The following is a 20,860-nucleotide window of genomic DNA, read 5'->3' as shown; positions in this document are numbered from 1 at the left end:
TCACCAGGCCTAGGAACTACTCCTGCGGGGAATTAAGGTGGGACTATTGCATGCTTCCACGTGAAACTGGCAGCATGGGGCCTTTCCCCACACAAAGCATCCGTGCCTCTGGAACTACTGCGCTCATCCCCTAAAATTCTAAGATCCTACTCCAAATCTGCGCGGAAGACAATTCTCGGGCTGCCGCACTCGAAAGTTAACTCCCTCTGCTTTTATCAGATTAACCTTTACTAACCTATGACCACCACCACCCGCCACGAAGACGTCCTAATAGATCCCCCGCCCCCATCCAACCACTCTCACCATCCTTGCTTTCAGCGAAGAGGAAATAATTCCAGCTAACTGTCACATCTCTATAATCTCCCACTAAACTAACTCCCAGCAGGAAGAAAGAAACTATCCTAGCAGGGCGCCACAGCTGCTGACTGTCAGGCAGTCGATTGCCCCCAGGAAAACCCGAGACACGTGTGGGCCCTTTATTCCGGCGTTCCTGGGCGCGCACTCGCCTCTCGCAGGCGCGCACGCACGCACGCACACACTCGGGCACTGCACACTCAGCCGGCGACTTAGTTTTGTCTCCCTCAGAGCAGCCCGTCCCCAATCTTAAGAATTTCCTCAGCCTGGTCGACTTCCCCGGAACACACGCGCCTCCTGCAGCCTGGGCGCCACGCGCGTGTGAAAGCGCGCCCGGGTGGTGCCAGAAGGGAGAAGGGAAGCGTAGGTGTGGGGAAGGCCAGGGATAAGGAAGGAGAAAGCTCCGAGTGGGATGTGGGATCTCAGGTGCCCGGGTCGGCGTAGATGCCATGTAAGCTTCCGGGATGAAGAGAGGGCAAGAGGAGAAAAGAAGCAGGGGATGAAAGGAGCGAGGCTGGGGATGGGGTGGCGGAGGGGGAGGGGTCGCTCACCCAAGGTCTTGACTGCGATCTGCCTGGTGAGGGGCGGCGGCAGGTTGATGCACACCAAGTCCACGTCCTGATGCAGCAGCACCTCGTCAATGCGGCTGGTGTAGAAGGGGACGCTCATCTCCTTGGCCAGCTCCTCCGCTTCCTCCTGCGTGCGGCCCCAGAGCGCCTTCACCGCGAAGCCCTCGTCTTTCAGCAGCGGGATGATGACACGGGCCGTGAGGCTGGTGCCGAACACGCCCACCCCGGGAAGCATGGCTGCTCAGGCCCGCCTGGTTCTGCTTTCAGCTCGGATCTCCGGTCGAACACGCGCACGCACAGCCCTCTAGCCAGTCCCGCAGCCGGCTCGCCGCGGTGCGCCAGCCGCCGTGCACCGGGCCAGGCGCCCGGGTGCCCAGAGCGCACGGAGCCGCAGGCGGAGCAGGCTCGGGCGCCTCAGTACGGTGACTGCTGCAGTGTCCGCCACGCGGGGCTCCAGTCCTTCCCGGAGGCGTCGGCAGGGACCCCCCGCGGCGCGCCTGCGGCCCCGAAGCCCCGCGGAACCCGGGCTCAGGCGGCGTCCCCGCCACAGCGCGGGCCGGCTGCGTGCGCCCCGCCGAGGTCGCTCCATGGCCGGCTCATCCCCGCGCCCGTGCCGCCGCAGCCGGGACCGGCTCTCCCCCGCGTCGTTTCCGCAGCCTGCGAGTCGCACGCAGGAGCCTCGACACACTGCCACAGACCGGACCGGCCGGGCTGCGGGGGTCCCCTTCCTCCCCGCCCGCTGCTCCGAATGAAATGCACTGGCGACCAGCAGGAGGCCGGCTAAGCTGGAGGCTCGGAGGGCGCCGGGCGTGGATATGGAGCTGCAGCGCGGCGGCGGCGGCCACGACCTGGGGCCAGCCTTCTCATTCTGCTGCCATGTTCGCTCGCCGCGCGGCTCGGGCGGCCTCGGCCCGGGGGCAGGCTAGGGCTCCGGGATCCCGCGGGAGGGCGGAGTTGGCGAGTTTGGCTGTCAGCGGCCGGGGGTTCCTGCCCCGCCCCCGCCGCAGCGCCGCGCGCCATTGGCCGCCGCGCACCGCCCCCGCCCCCGCCGCCGCGGGCTCGGGGTGCGCGCTGCGCCCGGGCCCAGAACACGCCCGGCTCCTTCCCCGCCCCACCTAGCTCGCCTCCTGCCCTTCGCGTCTTCCCTTTCTTCGCTGTCCACCACCTCCTTCTTCCCCTCGCCTCATTCCAAGCCCCGCCCCAAACAAGCCAATACATCTATCGAGTCAGGGCGCGCCCTAATAGGCTAGTCATCTGTGCCTTGCAAGAGAGTAGCGGGCGCCCGGGCCCTGAGAAGGCCGGGGCACGCGGCCAGGTGTGAGCAGCGGGTAATTACCACCTCCGCTCCGAGAGCGTTTCCTCCGTGCCGGACATCACGCTAAAGAAGCTTTCCTTGCATTCTCCCTTATTCCTCGCATTCTCCCTTATTCCTCACACCAACCTTAAGTTTAGGAAACCCATATAACCGATGATGTAACTGAGTCCTGGGAAGCTTCAGGGACTTGCGCATGGTCGCGTAACAGGTAAGCAACAGGCCTGGGATCGGAATCCAGGCTCCAGAGTTTGGGTGGCGAGCGGGGGAGTTCTCCCCTGTCCTTCTAAGAGAGCCTCCAATCGTGCGCCACCCTCTCTGGCCGCGCACGCACCGTCCAGCCGCCTTCACACCAGACGGTGTTGTCTTGCTAAGCTCTCCTTCCCCGGGAGGTCGGCACGCGCCTAGACTTTGCTGTGCTGGGCGGCCCCAGTGGCGTAGGGGTCACCGAAGCGGCTGCGGCACGTGTGTGTCACGTCTGGGTTTGGAGACGGAGGGGACGCTGGGCCAGAAGCCAAGCCAGCCTCTGGCCTCGGGCTTTGGTTCCTTCGCTGCCCCTTTCCGCGGCCTCCACTCTCCTGTTCCCCCACCTCAACCCTCTGCTCCCTTACTCAGCCCTGGCGGAAGAGCTGCCGGGCCAGGCCAAGGCTCGCCCAGCGCCCCTGGAGCGGTGGGAACTCTGTGCACGTCTGGGTTCCTGCCATATCATCGGCACCTCTCATCCTGCCTGCCTGGCTCGTAGTAAGCGCTCAATAAATATTTGCTAAATAAATGAATGAATGTTCACTGAATGCCTGTTTTGCCCCCACTTGGTGGTAGGAGGGGTGACTCACGCTGAAAGGCAGGGGACCTGGCCTCTAGTCCAAAGTCTCTGGAGATGTCAGACATCCTGTCATGTGCATCTCTCGTCTTCAGCACTCAGCTCAATGTGGCACAGGTCGGCCTGAACACAAGAGTGAAAAGTGTGATACTTGGAAGCTTTTAAAACAACAAAAGTAAACAAATGGGACCTAATGAAACTTAAAAGCTTTTGCACAGCAAAGGCAACCATAAACAAGACGAAAAGACAATCCTCAGAATGGGAGAAAATATTTGCAATGAAGCAACTGACAAAGGATTAATCTCAAAATATACAAGCAGCTCATGCAGCTCCATATCAAAAAATGAACAACCCAACCCAAAGATGGGCAGAAGACCTAAACAGACACTTCTCCAAAGAAGACATACGGATTGCCAACAAACCCATGAAAGGATGCTCACCATCACTAATCATTAGAGAAATGCAAATCAAAACTACAATGAGATATCATCTCACACCAGTCAGAATGGCCATCATCAAAAAATCTACAAACAGTAAATGCTGGAGAGGGTGTGGAGAAAAGGAACCCTCTTGCACTGTTGGTGGGAACGTACATTGATACAGCCACTATGGAGAACAGTATGGAGGTTCCTTAAAAAACTAAAAATAGAACTACCATATGACCCAGCAATCCCACTACTGGGTATATACCCAGAGAAAACCATAATTCAAAAAGAGTCAAGTACCACAATATTCATTGAAGCACTGTTTACAATAGCCAGGACATGGAAGCAACCTAAGTGTCCACTGACAGATGAATAGATAAAGAAGATGTGGCACTAATATACAATGGAATATTAGCCATAAAAAGAAACGAAATTGAGTTATTTGTAGTGAGGTGGATGGACCTAGAGTCTGTCATACAGAGTGAAGTAAGTCAGAAAGAGAAAAACAAATACCGTATGCTAACACATATATATGGAATCTAAAAAAACAAAAACAAAAATGGTTCTGAAGAACCTAGGGGCAGGACAGGAATAAAGACGCAGATGTAGAGAATGGACTTGAGGAGATGGGGAGGGGACGGGTAAGCTAGAACGAAGTGAGAGAGTGGCAGGGACATATATACACTACCAGATGTAAAATAGATAGCTAGTGGGAAGCAGCCGCAAAGCACAGGGAGATCAACTCGGTGCTTTGTGACCACCTAGAGGGGTGGCATAGGGAGGGTGGGAGGGAGATTGCAAGAGGGAGGAGATATGGGGATATATGTGTACATATAGCTGATTCACGTTGTTACACAGCAGAAACTAACCACTGTAAAGCAATTATACTCCAATAAAGATGTTAAAAAAATACAAATACAAATAAATAAAATAAAACAACTTGTAACAGCTGGCAATGAGGTGGGGCGTGTGGAGAGAGCAGGTTACCAAAAAAGCATGTGTATAACAGTACAGGGATGAGGCTTACCTCAGGGCCTTAGAAGAAAGGCACAGAGGACAGAGTGCTGGGGTGGCTGAGACAGAAGGGGTGTTGCCATCAATACCGACGGCCTTCTTTAGAGCAGAGGTTTTCAAAGAACTGAGGCAGGAACGCCCACAGGGGCAGGGGTGCAGGCAATGAGGTTAGACAAGAGGCACCTTCTCAGTACCCAGAGGCCAGGTCACATGTCAATGATGGTACCGCTTACATGGAGCAGAGGATGTAGAATGTGGCATTGGGGCTGGAAGCAGAGCTGGAGCATGTGGGGTTGACTCCTGGCTGTGGTACTTACTAGCTGTAGGCTCTTAAGCAAATTACTTCACCTCTGGGCCAGTTTCATCTGTAAAATTGGAGGAATAGTGGTATATACTGCCAAGGATTTGGGAGGAGTATATGAGTTAGTTTTATAAAGTCCTTAGTATGGTGTCGGGCACATAGTCAGCTCTACATAAATGTTAAATAATTATGGAGACTGGGTCCATTATCAACATCATTCCTTGATGGGAGAGACAATTGTACAAGGGCAGCAACATCTAGACACTAAGAGGAAGTTGTTTCTTTTCTTTTAAAGGGAACTCTATCCCTAACTGCAGTGTGAATAAAAATAAACCTTCCATCTACGTAATATGAAAAGAAAATGATCACATTTAATTCACATAAGAAATGCATAAAATAAACATGATCCCCATTTCACAGAAGGTAAAACTGAATCCTGGCAGCAACTCAAGCTTACAGGTCTAAAACAGAACGTTTCATTTCCAACCCATCTCCCAAACCATTGCTCCCTCAATTATCCCCATCTCAACAAATGGTACGACCAACCCACCAGTTGGCCCAAAACCTTGGAACCATTCAGGACTCCCCTCTCTCTTATACACCCTACAACCAAGCATCAGCAGGTCCTGTCTGCCCTGCTTTCACAGTACATCCAGAGTTTGACTGCTTCGCTGCCGTGGTGGGGAGCCCGAGTCACCATCATCACTACCTGGACCACAGCATCCGTCTTCTCACCGCTCTACCTGCTTCCACTCTTGGTCACCATAGTGTGTATTCTCCACTCACAGCCGGAGTGATCTTTTAAAAGACAAGTCAGATCATGTCCCACCAGGCTTGACACCTACCAGTGAATAAACTCCAAAGGCCTCAGGATGGCCTGAAGAGCTCTACCTGACCTACCCACCCCACCCCTGCCTTGTGTATGTCCTACCACTTTCCTCCCCCCACCCCACCTACCAGCACACTGGCCTCCTCACGACGCACTATACAGACTGAGCCTGGGCCTTTGAACTCACTGTTTCCTCTGCCCACTCCCACCACCACCCCCTCACGTATCCACGTGGCCCATTCACTTTACTCAGGCCTCTGCTCAGATGTCCCCTCCTCAGGTCTCCTTGCCTGACCATCCTATCTAAAATGACCTCTGTCACATTTCATCCCTTTGTCTGGCTTTATTTTTCTTTATAGCTCCTCTCACCGCCTCACATTGTATTAGATACCTGTTTATCTGTTTATCGTCCATTTGCCTCAATGAACTATAAACTTATTGAGATCAGAGGCTTGTGTGTCTTGTTCATTGCTGAATCCCCAGTGCCGGAACTTGTGTCTGGCACCTGCTAGATGATATACATTTGTTGGACAAATGTTTATACATTCTTCTAATAACCATGTACTATTATGAGGATTGTATGAGTTAATATTTATGAACTCCTTAGAACTGTGCCACATAACGGTTTAGGCCCTGGAAAAGTAAGGTTGAGGACAGCAGAGCCCTTGCCCCTGGTGGCCTGTTGACTGGGGACATGAATTACGATGGCGATACGGCAACTCAGGCCAAGTAGGGGCCTGCAGGGGATGATCTGGGAGCAGAGAAAGGCTTTGAAATCAGAATGGGAAGCCTTTGAAGGCTTTCAGAGAGAGGAGTGAGCTGGACCCAGGCTTTGAAAGCCTTGCTGGAGTTAGCTAGAAGAAAGAGGGGAGGGAGGCTGAAAACAAGCTAACTCAAGGTGGGAGGGTCTGTGTGAAGGAGGCCAGGATGTGATGGGGGATCACTGAGAGACTTAAAGCAGACAGTGCACTATCAGATTGGCATTTTAGAACCATCGCTCAGGCTCTGTTATGGAGGATGGATTGCACCCATCACAGCCGCAAGGAGACCACTGCAGTAACCCGAGCGTGAAGGAAGGAGACTGAGCAAAGGCGGCAGGCAGGGGACTGAGGATGTGGGCACAGGTGCCTGTGATAAAACAGGGCACTTTGGGCTTCCCTGGTGGCGCAGTGGTTGAGAGTCCGCCTGCCGATGCGGGGGACACGGGTTCGTGCCCGGGTCCGGGAAGATCCCACATGCCGCGGAGCGGCTGGGCCCGTGAGCCATGGCCGCTGAGCCTGCGTGTCCAGAGCCTGTGCTCCGCAACTGGAGAGACCACAGCAGTGAGAGGCCCGCGTACTGCAAAAAAAACCACCAAACAAAACAGGGCACTTTGTGCTACAGCAAGAGGATGAAATCTCCGGGGCCTCCGGCCCCGGGAGTTGGGGCAACTTCCCAGCCTGGGGCTAACAGAGAAGCTGGGTGGACATTTGTTTCTCACCAGCTCGGCAGGCCTTGCTTGATCGGCGCTGAGCTGGGGAGGATTACACATCAATTCTGAGCTTCTGATAACACAGACCTCTGAACCATAGCGCTTATACACACGATACCCTCCGACACATCTTATGGTTATTCCTCACGTTCTGCCTGTGAAACCCCCTTTAACCTGGATCCGAATCCCAGCACAACCTGACATTTTGATATTTTAAAAGTTCTGAAAATAGGCCTAGAATTTTCTTTCCCCTCAATCCATGGATTAGCTGCCAACCTCTACTGTTTGCATTTGGGTGAAGATTTCAGGCCCTATTTTAATTTCAGATAATTGTCATGTGACTCCCCAAAAAACATTGTAAACCTTCTTTTAGAAATGAAAATAGAAAGGATTTATTTTTTATTCACAGCCCTAGCATGATGATGAAATGGAATTTTTCTCATATTAATTTAGCTTTAATGATAATTTAAAGTATTTTTCATTATAAAAGTCACTTATACATATTACAGAAATTTCAGAAAACAAGATGACTCCTACCTTAATCTCTCTATCGTTACATAGCTGCTGTAAATAACTTGGTCTATTTGCTTCCACAATTTTGGAACTATTTTAATGAAAATGAGAAAGTCTTGCTATTTAGATTTGTTTATTCCTCTGATATAGAGTAGAAACAGGCTTTGGATAGTTTTAGGTGAGTGTCCATAAATACCCAATATCCTTATAAATCTTAGCATTTGTGGAATGAAATCCGTTTGCTCTTTGTAGAAATAGAGCTTTGCCAAGTTGAAAAACTAGCATAGTTATGACTGCCGAAGATTCTAGAGCAATTCTACTGAACAGTTCTAATATGCATCATGCTGAAATTTATACCCAAATTTGTTTCCATCAGTAGAGTTTTTTTTAAAGTACCTATTTATCATTATACTTTCAGTTCTGGGTTTTTGTTGTTGTTGTTAATAGCTACCATTTATTGGGTGCTGCTATACATGAGGCAGAAGCTAAGCACGTTGTATGCTTCTACTCCTCAGAGCTTTTTCAGGTAAGTACAATTATCCCCATTATTCCAAATAAAGAAACTGCTACGTAAAAAATTTGCGATACCACGGCCCCTATTTTGCCCTGACGGTGGGGCACTTGGCCCTCTAGAGAAGATGGAGATGGACACACACTTGCCTTTCTCTTCTTTGTCCCCTTCCCCTAACGAAGGGCAACTGACCCCCAGAGGAGGGCTTCACTAGAGCTGCCATCCAGGTCAGGAGAGAGGTGCCCCGCTGTGCCGCTGCTCCCGGGGAACAGGGGCAGGGACAGTACTGCCCACTGTCATCCCCAGGTTGCCCGCAGTAGCCTCCTAACAGCACTGACCCTTACACTCTTGACACCTCTGATCTGTAAGTAATCAGAGAGAACTTTGCAAAGCATGTCACTGACTTGTTTCAAACCCTCCACTGCTTTCCTCCTGCCCTTGCAGCACAATCTAAACCCCTCTATGTGTCCCGGGAGGCTCTCTGCTCTGTCCCTCCCCTCCGTGTCTGATACCACTCGCTCTCCAGCTGAGTGTCAGTCACACTCGCCTCCTCTTGATTCTGCATTCTTGCCTGGTTCTCTCCTGCCTTAAGACCTTTGCACTTTCTGTTCCCTCTGCTGTCAGTGCGGCTCCTTGGCCCTCCATTCACCTGCTGGCTTATTCTCAGCCTTTTGGACTCAACTCACATGTGGCATCCTCCCCACTGCAATGATGGTAGATTCTTTCCAACCCGCTTTGGGCTGCTTTCCAACACCGCCCTTCTTAATTCCATTCAGCCATGTACACAATCTTCTGGAGTTTGCTTCCTTGACCACTGCCTGTCTCTCCTGGCTGGAGTATAAGCTCTTTGCACCCAAAACTCTTGTTGGCCTCATTTATTGCTATATTTCCATGGCCTAAAACAGTACTTGGTACCTTACTGATACATAATAAATCTTTGTTGAATAATTAATCACACAGTAAAATGTTCTAATACCACACAATGGCATGGAAAAATGATTACAGCATAATGTTATATTTAAAAAGCCAAGAAGACAACACTGCATATATATATATTATTGCAACTCTATATTTTTTTAATTGGGGTAAAATATTCATAAAATTTTCCATTTTCATAATCTTACTGTACAGTTCAATGGCATTAAGTCCACTCGCATTGTTGTGCATTCAACTACATATTTTTTCAACATCTTTATTGGAGTATAATTGCTTTACAATGTCGTGTTAGTTTCTGCTGTATAACAAGGTCAATCAGCTATATGCATACATATATCCCCATATCCCCTCCCTCTTGCGTCTCCCTCCCACCCTCCCTATCCCACCTCTCTAGGTGGTCACAAAGCACGGAGCTGATCTCCCTGTGCTATGCAGCTGCTTCCCACTAGCTAGCTATTTTACATCTGGTAGTGTATATATGTCCATGCCACTCTCTCACTTCGTCCCAGCTTACCCTTCCCTCCCCGCGTGTCCCCCGTGTCTGCGTCTTTATTCCTGTCCCACCCCTAGGTTCATCAGAACCATTTTATTCTTTTGGATTCCATATATATGATGAACTACATATTTTTAAGAAGAAATAACCTACGAAATAAAAACTGCTTCTTTCTACATGACTGTATTTTCCTTTTTTTCTTACATTTGAAATAAAGGAAAAAAAAACATGTAAAGGTATAAATGAACTAACAGCTCTGGTCCCATGCTCAGAAATTTCTTTCATCTCCAGGTCCAACTCTGAGTAAATGAACTCGTTGAGGCAGGGAGCCTAAATACGTCTAGCTAGTTACCAGTCCTCTGAAATACAAAAAGAATAGTTGACTCAACTAGGTGGTTTAACGACAGATTTCTTATGTGTTGCTCACCAGGCCAAGAGAAACTCAGATGCCCCTTAAAGCACCACCACCAAACCTGTGGCTCTTGGAGGGTGGAAATGGGTTTAAAGTAAGTATGCAGGTGCTTGGGCATCGCAAGTTTAAGTGGAAAATACAGAACTTTTCTTCTTGATGTGTGAAAATCCTCAGGACACTTAGCCTCTTCAGGCCCATGATTCTCTGGAATAATGCTTTTCTGTGTAACTTTCGGCTACTTCTGTCAGCATGTGAAGGCATGGGGGCAGACGGTAGAATTGCTCCATAAATAAACAAAGTATGTAGGGTGCTTTTATCGGACAGATCAATAAGTACATAGGAAAACTCTTCAGCATCCCAAATCATTAACACACTGCTTACATACACAGATTAGCACACTAGAAGAGTAACCCTTGTAACAGTCCGGCAGAAAGTAACTACTACTGGGGAGAGAATGATGTGGCCTTTGCAATTCAGATTTTAGGAACAGTTCCTGGTTTAAAGGGTAAGCACATAAAACAATATATGCTCCATTTTAAAGAAGTCACTATTTACTCACCAAGGCAACATACAGAACCCAAAAGTCAATCACTTGAGCTATACGTATCGGGGCAGAGATACCATAATGTAGACTGTGGCCCTGTAGTTACGCGGTCCAAAGGGCTGAGAGACACAGGGCTTGTTCTTACACAGAGGGAATCAGGGGCAAATTGTGGCCTGGGACAATAATAGCAGAAAGGACATGGCATGCAACTCAAGCACAATGGGAGTAGAAGGAAACCAAGGCCATTCATTCATTCATTCATTCACTCAGCCAGGGATGATAGTAAAACTATTTAATATCTGGTATATCATGGGCACAAACCAATGCAAACAAACGCCGGTACCCCTGGAGCAGGGTCTCGGAGGCCCGCTGCTAGATCAAACAGCAACAGGTTAGCTGCTGAGTCCTGGTCAGGCCCGGGAGACCTGGTGGAGAGGTCAGGGCTGTGGGGTGACAGCACTCAAAGCTCAGGGCAGCCGCTGACCGTTTCCACGAGCCATACAACCAGGCTGGGTGCGTGCGTGCTAGCTGACCAGCGGCCCTGCATTCAATGTAGGGCCATTTCCCGCCTGCTCTGCGTGGGTCCCCTAAATGCTCACTGGGAATACAGAGCTGAAAGATGCCCGTGTGTCCCTCAGGGAGCTCACGGCCTTGGGCATCAGACAAGCAAACAGGCACTTGCAATGCAGTATGTGGGGAGCATAAAACTACAGTTTGTGACACACACACAGACCACGGGGGAGGGAGGCAGAGGCAGAGGAGAGGTGGTGGTCAAGTTAGTAGAAAGGAATAGGAAATGCTCCTTGCCTCAATAAAATGAATTTAGACCCTCTCTAGTAAGCAATGGAGGGACAGTCCACACAGGGGCGGGGGAGCAGATTCTTCTGGAATTCTCTTTGCCTTTGAAGGCTCTCACCAGCTACTGCGACCACCACAATAACCTGGCTGTCTTTTCCCACCCCTGGGACCCCAGGCCGCTCGCGCACACCTTTTGTCCTTCCTCTTCACACACAGCGAAGACATGACTACAACTTTTCAACAAAACTTTGCAGAGGGCTGGGAGCTAAATCATATCAGGTATAACATGAAACTTGAAAATGCGGCTTACAAGTTAAAGCATATTTACCTTCAGCTCACAGAGCTTGCCTACCTCTGCCACTTCGTGGTACACAGATCAACGGTGTTTGACGGCACACTGGGGTAAACCAAGGAAGGCCTCATGGGGGTGGGGGTGACTGCCTGTGGGCCCTCGGGTCCCCTGGGGGAGGAGAGACCATCTCTCAAGCAGAAATTTAACTCACTGGGCCCTCTGCCTGCAGGTTGGGAAGCTTGCTTGTGCCCCAGCTAGAATGTCATCTAGCAGTGGAGTGGCGCTCATGAATGTGCAAGACCACAGTCAGAGAGATGACAGGAAGAGGAAGCAAGGGAACCCCTGGCTGCTGAAGAGCACAGAAAGGAGAAAAGCCTGGCTAAGAGAGTCCAGCTCTAGAAAATTGGAGAGAAGTCCTGTTCCTGTTGCTGAATTTCTGGTGACAATTCTACCAGCTGAAAGAAAGAACCAGCCCCACAAGGACTCACACGGAGTTAAGGAAGGGCTAGTTATAGGATAGAGACCTTCCCTAGCTAGAACACCAACCCTCGGGCCAAGCTAAATGAATATACAATTCCCCTTAATTTAATTCATGTCAACCCACTCTGATCTAATCAGATCATACGCCAAGTTAAGGAACCCCTATCAGGTATCGGCAAAGGAGAAATAACCGAAAGAGGAAGGGCCCGATTAACCATGCGTCCTAACTGTGCTGTTTGAGCAGAGACCACTTCTGCATCAACCTTTCTGGTTGTTAGGAGCGGGTCACAGCGGCGGTGACACAGCTGACATTCACACCATCCTAACGTGCTCTGGCATGTCCAAGGGCAGGAGCGTTACACTAGACCTGGGGTGGAGTGGGGTGCAGCCTGCGGTGGCAGGGCTGGTTTCTCCAGGACTAGGTGATGCCTCTGGTTTCCCAGGCTCTTCCTCAGGTTCTGCTTCTGGAACCCTTCCTCCCTTTCTGATGAGAGGAGGTTCCTGAAAGACAGACTCTTTTTTAATCCTATTTTCCAAACAAAGTATATATTTATTATGAAAACAATACCTCATATTTAGAAATAATAATAGTTATTTAGAAAGAATCTTCACCCAACAAATAAAGAGTACACATCCTTTGTAAGCCCACCCAGAGCATTTACACATTTGACTATTGGTTAGGGCACAAAGGAAATCACAACGAATTCCAGAGGAATGATCTCATGCAGGATATGTTCTTTTACCACAATGCGCTGAAAATAGAAACCAACAGTAGACACGTATTCTCCCATCCCATAAATTTGACAATAAAAAAATACTGTTCTAAATAATCTCTGGATGAAAAAAGAAACCGTAATGAAAATGAAAAATATTTAGAAATAATACACAACGAAAACATGCACATAAAAACATTTGAGATACAGCTAAAATTATACTCAAGGGACAACTGAGAGCTTAAATGTATATATATATATATTTTTTTAGAAAACAAGAGAGTTGAAAATTAATGAATAAGCACTCAACTGAGTGATTTAGAAAGAGAAAATAATAATCTAGAAAGAAAGAATCGAAGGAAAATTAATGTAAAGCACAAATAATAGAATCTAAAACCAAGAATATAAAAATTATCAATAAAACCAAAAGATCACGAATTAAAATAATAAAATACTCTTTCAGAAAGTGATTAGAAAGAGGAGAAATAGCAAAATAAACAATATTAGGACAAAAATATACTACAGCAAAATCTTGCCTACAATTTAAAAAACTTTCATGAAATGGTCAACTCTACAAAAAAATATAAATTACAAAAGTGACCCAAGAAGAAACAGAAAGTCTGAATATACCAATAACTATTAAAATAATTGAATGGCTAGTCAAATCTCTCTTCTCAAAAAAGGTAACAGATTCATCAACTTGACAGGCAAATTTAACCAGACCTTTAGGGGACAGATAATTCCTATCGTAGCCAAACAGTTCCAGACAGTAGGAAAAAGGGAAAAGCTACCTAATTCATTTTATTAGGTTAATATATGTAAAAAGAACAGCATTTTTTGAAAAAGAAACAAAAGTATAGACCAATATCATTTATCAATATAAATGCAAGAATTTTACATAAAAAACTAACAAATCTAATTTATCAGTAATAAAAGTAATCATAACTAAGTAGATTTTATCCTGTAAAAATATATATGACTCAACATTAGAAAATGTACCATATTACTATAAAATATGAAGATATAAAAAGGATAAAAACCATATGATAATAAATACAGAAAAATATATAAAATGTAAGCAATAAAATTCAGTTAAAATTCATTAAAAAATAATAAAACTTCTAAATATCAGTAGGAACTTAACTTGATAAAATATTTCCCCCAAAAAACCCTATAATAATATCATACTAAGTGATGAAACTTTAAACAAAGTCTTTTTAAGTTCAGGTACAAGTCAGGGTGCCCATTTTCACCCTGACTTTGCAACATTGGACAGGAAGTCCTTGCCAATGAAAGGAGACAAGAAAAGAAGAGGCAAAAGAATAAGGGAGAAAGAGATAGAATGCTCATTATTTGCAATTTGTCTTCATTGAAAATCCAAGAGAATTTTCAGACAAACCATAAGAAAAAACAAGAGGGTTTAGCACGATTGCCGCAAACAAGATCAACATAAAAAATTAGCATCCCTTTATACCTTCAATAACCAATTAGAAAAGGTAGTAGAAAAGCTTCTCATTCATGATGGCAATAGAAATGATATTAAATCTAAGAAAAAGTTAAGCAAATGATATTCAGGACTTTATAGGGAAAATATTCAATATAAAAAGTTGTTTAGGGCTTCCCTGGTGGCTCAGTGGTTGGGAATCCAGGTGCCAATGCAGGGTACACGGGTTCGAGGCCTGGTCCGGGAAGATCCCACATGCCGCAGAGCAACTAGGCCCATGTGCCACAACTACTGAGCCTGTGCTCTAGAGCCCGCAAGCCACAACTACTGAGCCCGCGCGCCTAGAGCCCATGCTCTGCAACAAGAGAAGCCCCCACTCGCCACAACTAGAGAAAGCCTGCGCACAGCAACAAAGACCCAACACAGCCAAAAATAATAAATAAAAAAAAGGTTTAAAAAAGAAAAGCTGGGGGCTTCCCTGGTGGCGCAGTGGTTGAGAATCTGCCTGCTAATGCAGGGGACACGGGTTCGAGCCTTGGTCTGGGAGGATCCCACATGCCGCGGAGCAACTAGGCCCGTGAGCCACAACTACTGAGCCTGCGCATCTGGAGCCTGTGCTCCGCAACAAGAGAGGCCGCGATAGTGAGAGGCCCGCGCACCGTGATGAAGAGTGGCCCCCGCTTGCCACAACTAGAGAAAGCCCTCGCACAGAAACGAAGACCCAACACAGCAAAAATAAATAAATTAATTAATAATAAACTCCTACCCGCAACGTCTTCTTAAAAAAAGAAAAGCTGAATACATTGACAAAAAGAAAGGCTTAATATTCTTTCTCCAAATGAATCTATAAGTTCAATATAATGCAATTTTGAAAAAGAAGTGTAAGGATGGGGAAAGAGCGGTATCAGTAATCTACTGACTTACAACAAACCTCTGCAACACTTAGTGGCTTAGAACAACTACCGTGACTGAAGCCTGGGATGAGCTCAGCTGGGCAGTTCTGCTGCCCTTGCAGGTGGTCACTTAGGTGGCTACGTTCAGCTGGGGGCTCAGCACAGGGCTAGGCCCAGCTGGCTTGCTAAGAGAACTAGCCTTCTCTCTTTCTCTAGGGAGTCTCTGAGTTTCTCCCTCTCTGGATGATATCTCCCTGTGGTGTCTCTCCAGCAAGGTAGCCAGACTACTTACACGGGTAACTAGTCTGGCTCCCGAGAGCACAAGACAAAAGCTTACAGGACTAAGGTTTAGGCCAGGAACTGGCATAGTACTACCTCTATCCCATGCTAAGATAAAAGCAAGTCACAAGGCCAATCTATCAATAGATTTAAGAGTTGGGGACTACGCAGGTCTGTATACAGGTAGTGTGGTTCATCGGGTACGTACCACAAATGACCTATCATGCATGGAGATTTGTAAAGTTAAAAAGTGTAGTGTTGGTGTAGGACCAGATAAATAAATCAACGGATTAGAACAGAAGACCGAGAAACAAATGTCTACTTATGTGGAAAACTGATAAATTATAGAAGTGTCATTACAGATTAGAAGGGCTTCTACAAGTTAGTAGGGTTGGGACAAATGACTTTTTACACTTATGGTGGGTTTCAACTGCCACACAATCTCTGATATGCCTCCCTGTGAGATGTGGAGTATAAATTCCCCTCCCACTGAGTGTGGGCTTAACTTAGTGAATAGAAGTGGGCTCACTTCTGATGAACAAAGTAGAAGTGACAATGTGTGGCTTTAGAAATTATGTCATAAAAGGCATTGTAGCTTCCTGCTTACTCACGCTTTCTCTCTCTTTCTCGAATGGATCTTGGGCTCTGGGGGAAGCTAGCTTCCGTGTCATGAGGACTCTCAGGCAGCCTCGAGGAGAGTCTCTATGGGGAGGAACTGAGGCCTCCTGCCAACAGCCATGTGGCTGAGCCATCCTGGAAGCACAGCCTTCAGATGACTGCACCCCACCTGCAACTTCTGAAGAGACCCTGAACAAGAACCAGCAGCTAAACTACTCCCAGATTCCTGACCCTCAGAAACTGTGAGGTAATAAATGTTTGTGGTTCTAAGCTGCTAAGTTTTGGAGTAATTGGTGATGTAGCAATAGGTAACTGACAAAATCTCTTACCTGCAAAAAGAAATAAAATTGGATCCCTCCTCACACAAAACTTTAGATTTTTTTAGAAGATAATATGGGACAATATCTATGATTATAGAAAAGATTTCATAAATCAGGCACAGACATGCAGACACATGCCATAAAGGAAAAAACACCATATCCAAGGTTAAAAGATAAATGACCATCAGGGAGAAGATAGCTGCAACCTCTAGTATCCCGAACAAATAGAGAACCCCATTAAATAAGTAACGAGAAGACAAACAGCCCAATAGAAAAATAGGTAAAAGTAATAAATAGGTAATTCATGGAAGAGGCAGCCTAAGTGACCTTTAAACCATCTCACTGGTAACAAGAACAATGCAACTTAAACCAGGATGAGATTCTATTTCTCAACCATCAGACTGACAAAAATGAACAAATCTAAAATTATCAAGGGTTGACCAGGATGTGGGTAAATGGGAATTCTCATACATTGCTGATGGGATTATAAATTGTTAGAGCCATTGTGGACGCAATATGGCAGCCTGTAGTAAAACTAAACATGTACATACACTGTGATCTGACAGCTCCACGTATAGCAATTGTAGACTTTCCAGAGAGAATTTCTGGCACCATTGCACAAGAAGACCCATACAAGGGTAGTTATTACTGAATTGATTATGGCAGAGAAATATTTGAATCAACCTAAATGTTCATTAATAAAATGAATAAAAGATGGTATATGTAAGCCAAACATTACACTAAACTACAGTTATAGATATATATTTCAAGAATGGATGAAGATGTATCAAGTTAATACCATCTATATATATTTATATATAAATATTTAGGGTTGCCCTCAGATCCCATTTCCCCTTAGCCTAATGGAATTTCCTCTTGTTTTGGGAGCCACGTATTTTAAATTCAAACATTCTTTGAAGGCACCCAGAATTGCTAACCAAATTCTGGTTCCTTTATGAAATGAGACCTGCATTCATGGAAGTCACAGGATGGACAAGGTATCAAAGGTGGCATCTGTGTAAGTTACCAGGACCTGCTGCTGCTGGGTTCGTCAATCAGTGAGCACCTGAACTAAAGGCATGTCCCAGTGGTGGCATTACCAAGTTACTCAGGAGTCTCAGAGGCAGAAGCGCCAGTTTCATTTTAAATTATCTGGCAGTCACCTGCTCAGGATTTCTTCCTTCTATGGCTAACTCTCATTTTCAGTCATTTTCCACTTGCAAAGGACTCTGCTTGGGCTGAATGCTGAGCAGGTGACCTGCCTCTTTTTGCTTACATAAATGGGGGCATATTTTTGTCTAGTGTTGTAAAGAGAATCAGTAGAATAGTTCAGAGTAGCCACTGAAGCATCTTAGGACCCATCCAACACTGGGGAGGAAACCCTCATTAGAATGGAGACAAGTAAGCAGTCAAATGGAAATCCCAAAGTTTATTTAGAACTCCCAGGAGAGATATGAGTGTGGGCCTTTTATGGCAACATCTGAGAGGGCAACTTGAAAGCCAAGCTTTGGAAATAGAGGTTCAGGTAGAGCCCTTGGGATGAAAGGATGAGGTAACAGGTTTCTAACGCCAGCTATACCATGGACAAGTGGGCAGCGGGGTGACAAGCATTGAGAAACCTGCTGCTATGGCTTCTGATTCTCAGATCAGCTTCCCTACCCAAAGTTCTGCTACATAGAGCCGCAGACAGCAGCCCTATTCTACCAGCCGGAGGGTAAGAGAGAGTAGACAAGACAAAGAAGGACCCACAGCCATTCTCCACCTCAACAGTTGGTCACTGTTGGCTCTGCTGGACTGGAGCCTCCTTCCCTGAAAAGTGAGAGGACTGTGTGAATAAGTGACTAAGGTCCTACCCAGTTTGCATAAACTAGTGTCCATTATCTTGTACCCATTCATTCCATGAACCTGTTCATCCCCGTCAGGTACTGCGCTGGACTGTTCTAGAAGTACTTGTGCCATAGGGGAAAAGAGAAGAGAACCTGAAAAATAACTGCTCCAATAGATTTGTTTACAATGTGCACACAAATAAGTAGACTGTGGTATAACTACAGACCAGTCCAAGTCTGGATGTAGAAGGCAGAACGCTACCTTTACTTTTCTTTCCTGTGACTCTCATTAACCATAGCATAGTCGGTATAATACATGTGGGTAGGTTTTGTGGTTAAAGTAGAACACTCCTTGAAAACTGGCTCCAAAACTCAGTAACCACATTTTTCTCTGAGAACAATGGAAGTACTTATTACTATATCCATTGCATGAAGATCTAATACCCAAATACGCCCATACTAGATGCTATGCCAACCCCATTAACATTCATAAGATGTTAAAGACACAGGGGCTTTGAAAGGAAAAGTTGGGTGGTTCGTTTTAATCCTTCAAGAACTCAAACAAATTAACACCACACTGTAAATCAACCAAACTTTAATAAAAAAAAATTTTTAAAAAGAACTCAAGTAGTTACTCTTAGCAGGAGCACGTAGCTCACCAGTAAGCAAATTGAAATACACAGAAAACATTTTTTATCATTTGAAGACTTGGAAATTTTCTATTCATATGTTTGAGCTCCAATCCCATGTCAAGATTGTGTCAGGATTCAGAAAGCCATATTGCACTAGAAAAGAGTTGAGCTCTCTAAAAGTGAATCCTTTTGTGTTTTTTTCTTTTTAGCTAATAGAGACATGGATATTTTTAATGAATTATAAGAAAACTGCAGTTTATCTGTAAAGAGAGCTATGAGAACCTTTATCTACTCTATAATCAGAAAACCAACTGATTATTTTTCTTCTAACCTAAACTGTTATACTGATGTCCATTCTGGATTTTCCAAATGATTCAGATTTACAACTGTGTACTTCATAATGGAGGCTACCTTCTAATTAGGTGAAGCAATGGGAATAAGATTTGGGGAAAAAGAATATATTTTCTCAGATTTAGATTGCTCTCCTAAAATATTAAAATTTATGAGGTTTATAATGCATTCTTTACTTTAAAAAACTCATTTATTAAAAAGTTCTTTAATCAAAAGTGGGTAGTGAATTATCCCAAGGTGCTCACATCTGTGTAACACCTGCCAGGTCAATAAGTAGAACATTACCAGCACCCCAGAAAGGCCCCTCTAACCCCCTCTATTGCTATCCCCTCCCCACTCCCCAAAGTTAACCACTGTTCTCACCTCTAACAACAAAGATTAGTTTTGCTAGTTTTAAAATTTTTACATAAATGGAGTAATATAATATATATATTTTTGTATGACTTCCTTTATTCAACATATTGTTTTGGAGAGTCACCCAGGGTGTTCTGTAAAGCTGTAATCCCTTCATTTGATGGCTATGTAATATTCCATCGTGTGACTATACAACAATTTATTCGCTCTTGCTACTGTTCATGGATATTTGGGTTTGCTTACAATTTGGAGTTGCTAGAAATTGTGCTGGTATGAAGAGTCTGGTACGTGTCTTTTAATGCATATCTCTGCAGGGATTTCTGTTGGGTATACACCCAAGAATGAAACTGCCGGGTCATAGGTTATATGAATGTTTGATTTTGAGAAATAATGCCAAACCGTTTTCCAAAGTGGTTGTGAAGTTTCATTTATTCTTGGCAGTCACTCTTTTTCTACTTCTGGCAACAGAAAGTAGAGTGAGAAGGATTTTTAATGTCTTACAGGTTTCTTGGAACAAAGTATCTTTTTATAAACACTATTTGAATGAGTCAAGTTTAAAGTAATTAAGGATTCAGAGATTAAATTTATTTCTACACTACAAATATTTTTTTAAAAAGAAGTGCAGAAGTGCTTGGGGCAAAATACATTCGGGATTTCCTTGTTGTCAAAATATCTGAGAAGTGATTCCAGCTGCCCAGCTCAAATCATCCACAGCTGGGCTGGCCAGTTTCTGACTTGATATTAACCTGGGGTTTTCAATAAAAGAAACAAAACAGAAGGTAGGATCCCCAGTATAAAAGCAATATCACGCCCATGAACTTAAGCAAATAAGCAAACATTTTCAGTATAGCCATAGCTCCACCAAGAAGTGAGGCAGCTTTGAAGATTTTTTTTTTTTTCAGGTTTCTGAGGTTGGAAATCTCCTTCTCCCTGATATGGATGACAGGCAGAAACAAACAATTGTAGTTGGAAACAGAAGTTGTTTTTCAAAGGACACTGCAACGCCCATTGGGCTGTCCTCTACCAACTTGATCATTCATTGTAGAGCTGTCTTTCTTCTGGGTAAGAAGTTTGCATTCTCTCTGGCAGGACTGTGAGAGAGCGGGTTCGCCAGCACACCCGCTGGGTTCCTTAATCAATTTCTTGCCAAGATCAGCAAGGTCCCAGTGTAACAAATTAACATTTTTGTGTGTACAAGTTCATAAAGGCTAAGTAGCCAGTTAAGAAAATTGTCCAGATATCCTGCACTAAAAATTGTTCAAGAATTTACGATTAAAACAGGTAAGTTGTGAATATTCACACAATGGAATACTATGTAGCGATGAGAATGAAAGGACTACAGTTACACAGAACAAT

At 45.6% G+C, this 20,860-nt stretch overlaps 1 protein-coding gene across 1 annotated transcript in view; it reads right to left on the bottom strand.

Moving 5' to 3' along the window:
• The window catches only part of GFOD1 (Gfo/Idh/MocA-like oxidoreductase domain containing 1), a 96,292-nt gene extending 94,438 nt beyond the window's left edge, over window positions 1-1,854 (bottom strand). Inside the window, exon 1 of the mRNA XM_060163670.1 lies at window positions 906-1,854. Coding sequence (XP_060019653.1) covers window positions 906-1,158 — 253 coding nt within the window. The 5' untranslated portion in view covers window positions 1,159-1,854. The remainder of the gene's footprint in view (window positions 1-905) is intronic.
• Window positions 1,855-20,860: the final 19,006 nt, after the last annotated feature.

The sequence above is a fragment of the Lagenorhynchus albirostris genome, chromosome 10 (assembly GCF_949774975.1).
Source record: "Lagenorhynchus albirostris chromosome 10, mLagAlb1.1, whole genome shotgun sequence".
NCBI classification, from domain to species: domain Eukaryota; kingdom Metazoa; phylum Chordata; class Mammalia; order Artiodactyla; family Delphinidae; genus Lagenorhynchus; species Lagenorhynchus albirostris.
Note: the sequence above shows the minus strand (reverse complement) of the source record. Positions and strands in the feature narration are given on the sequence as shown.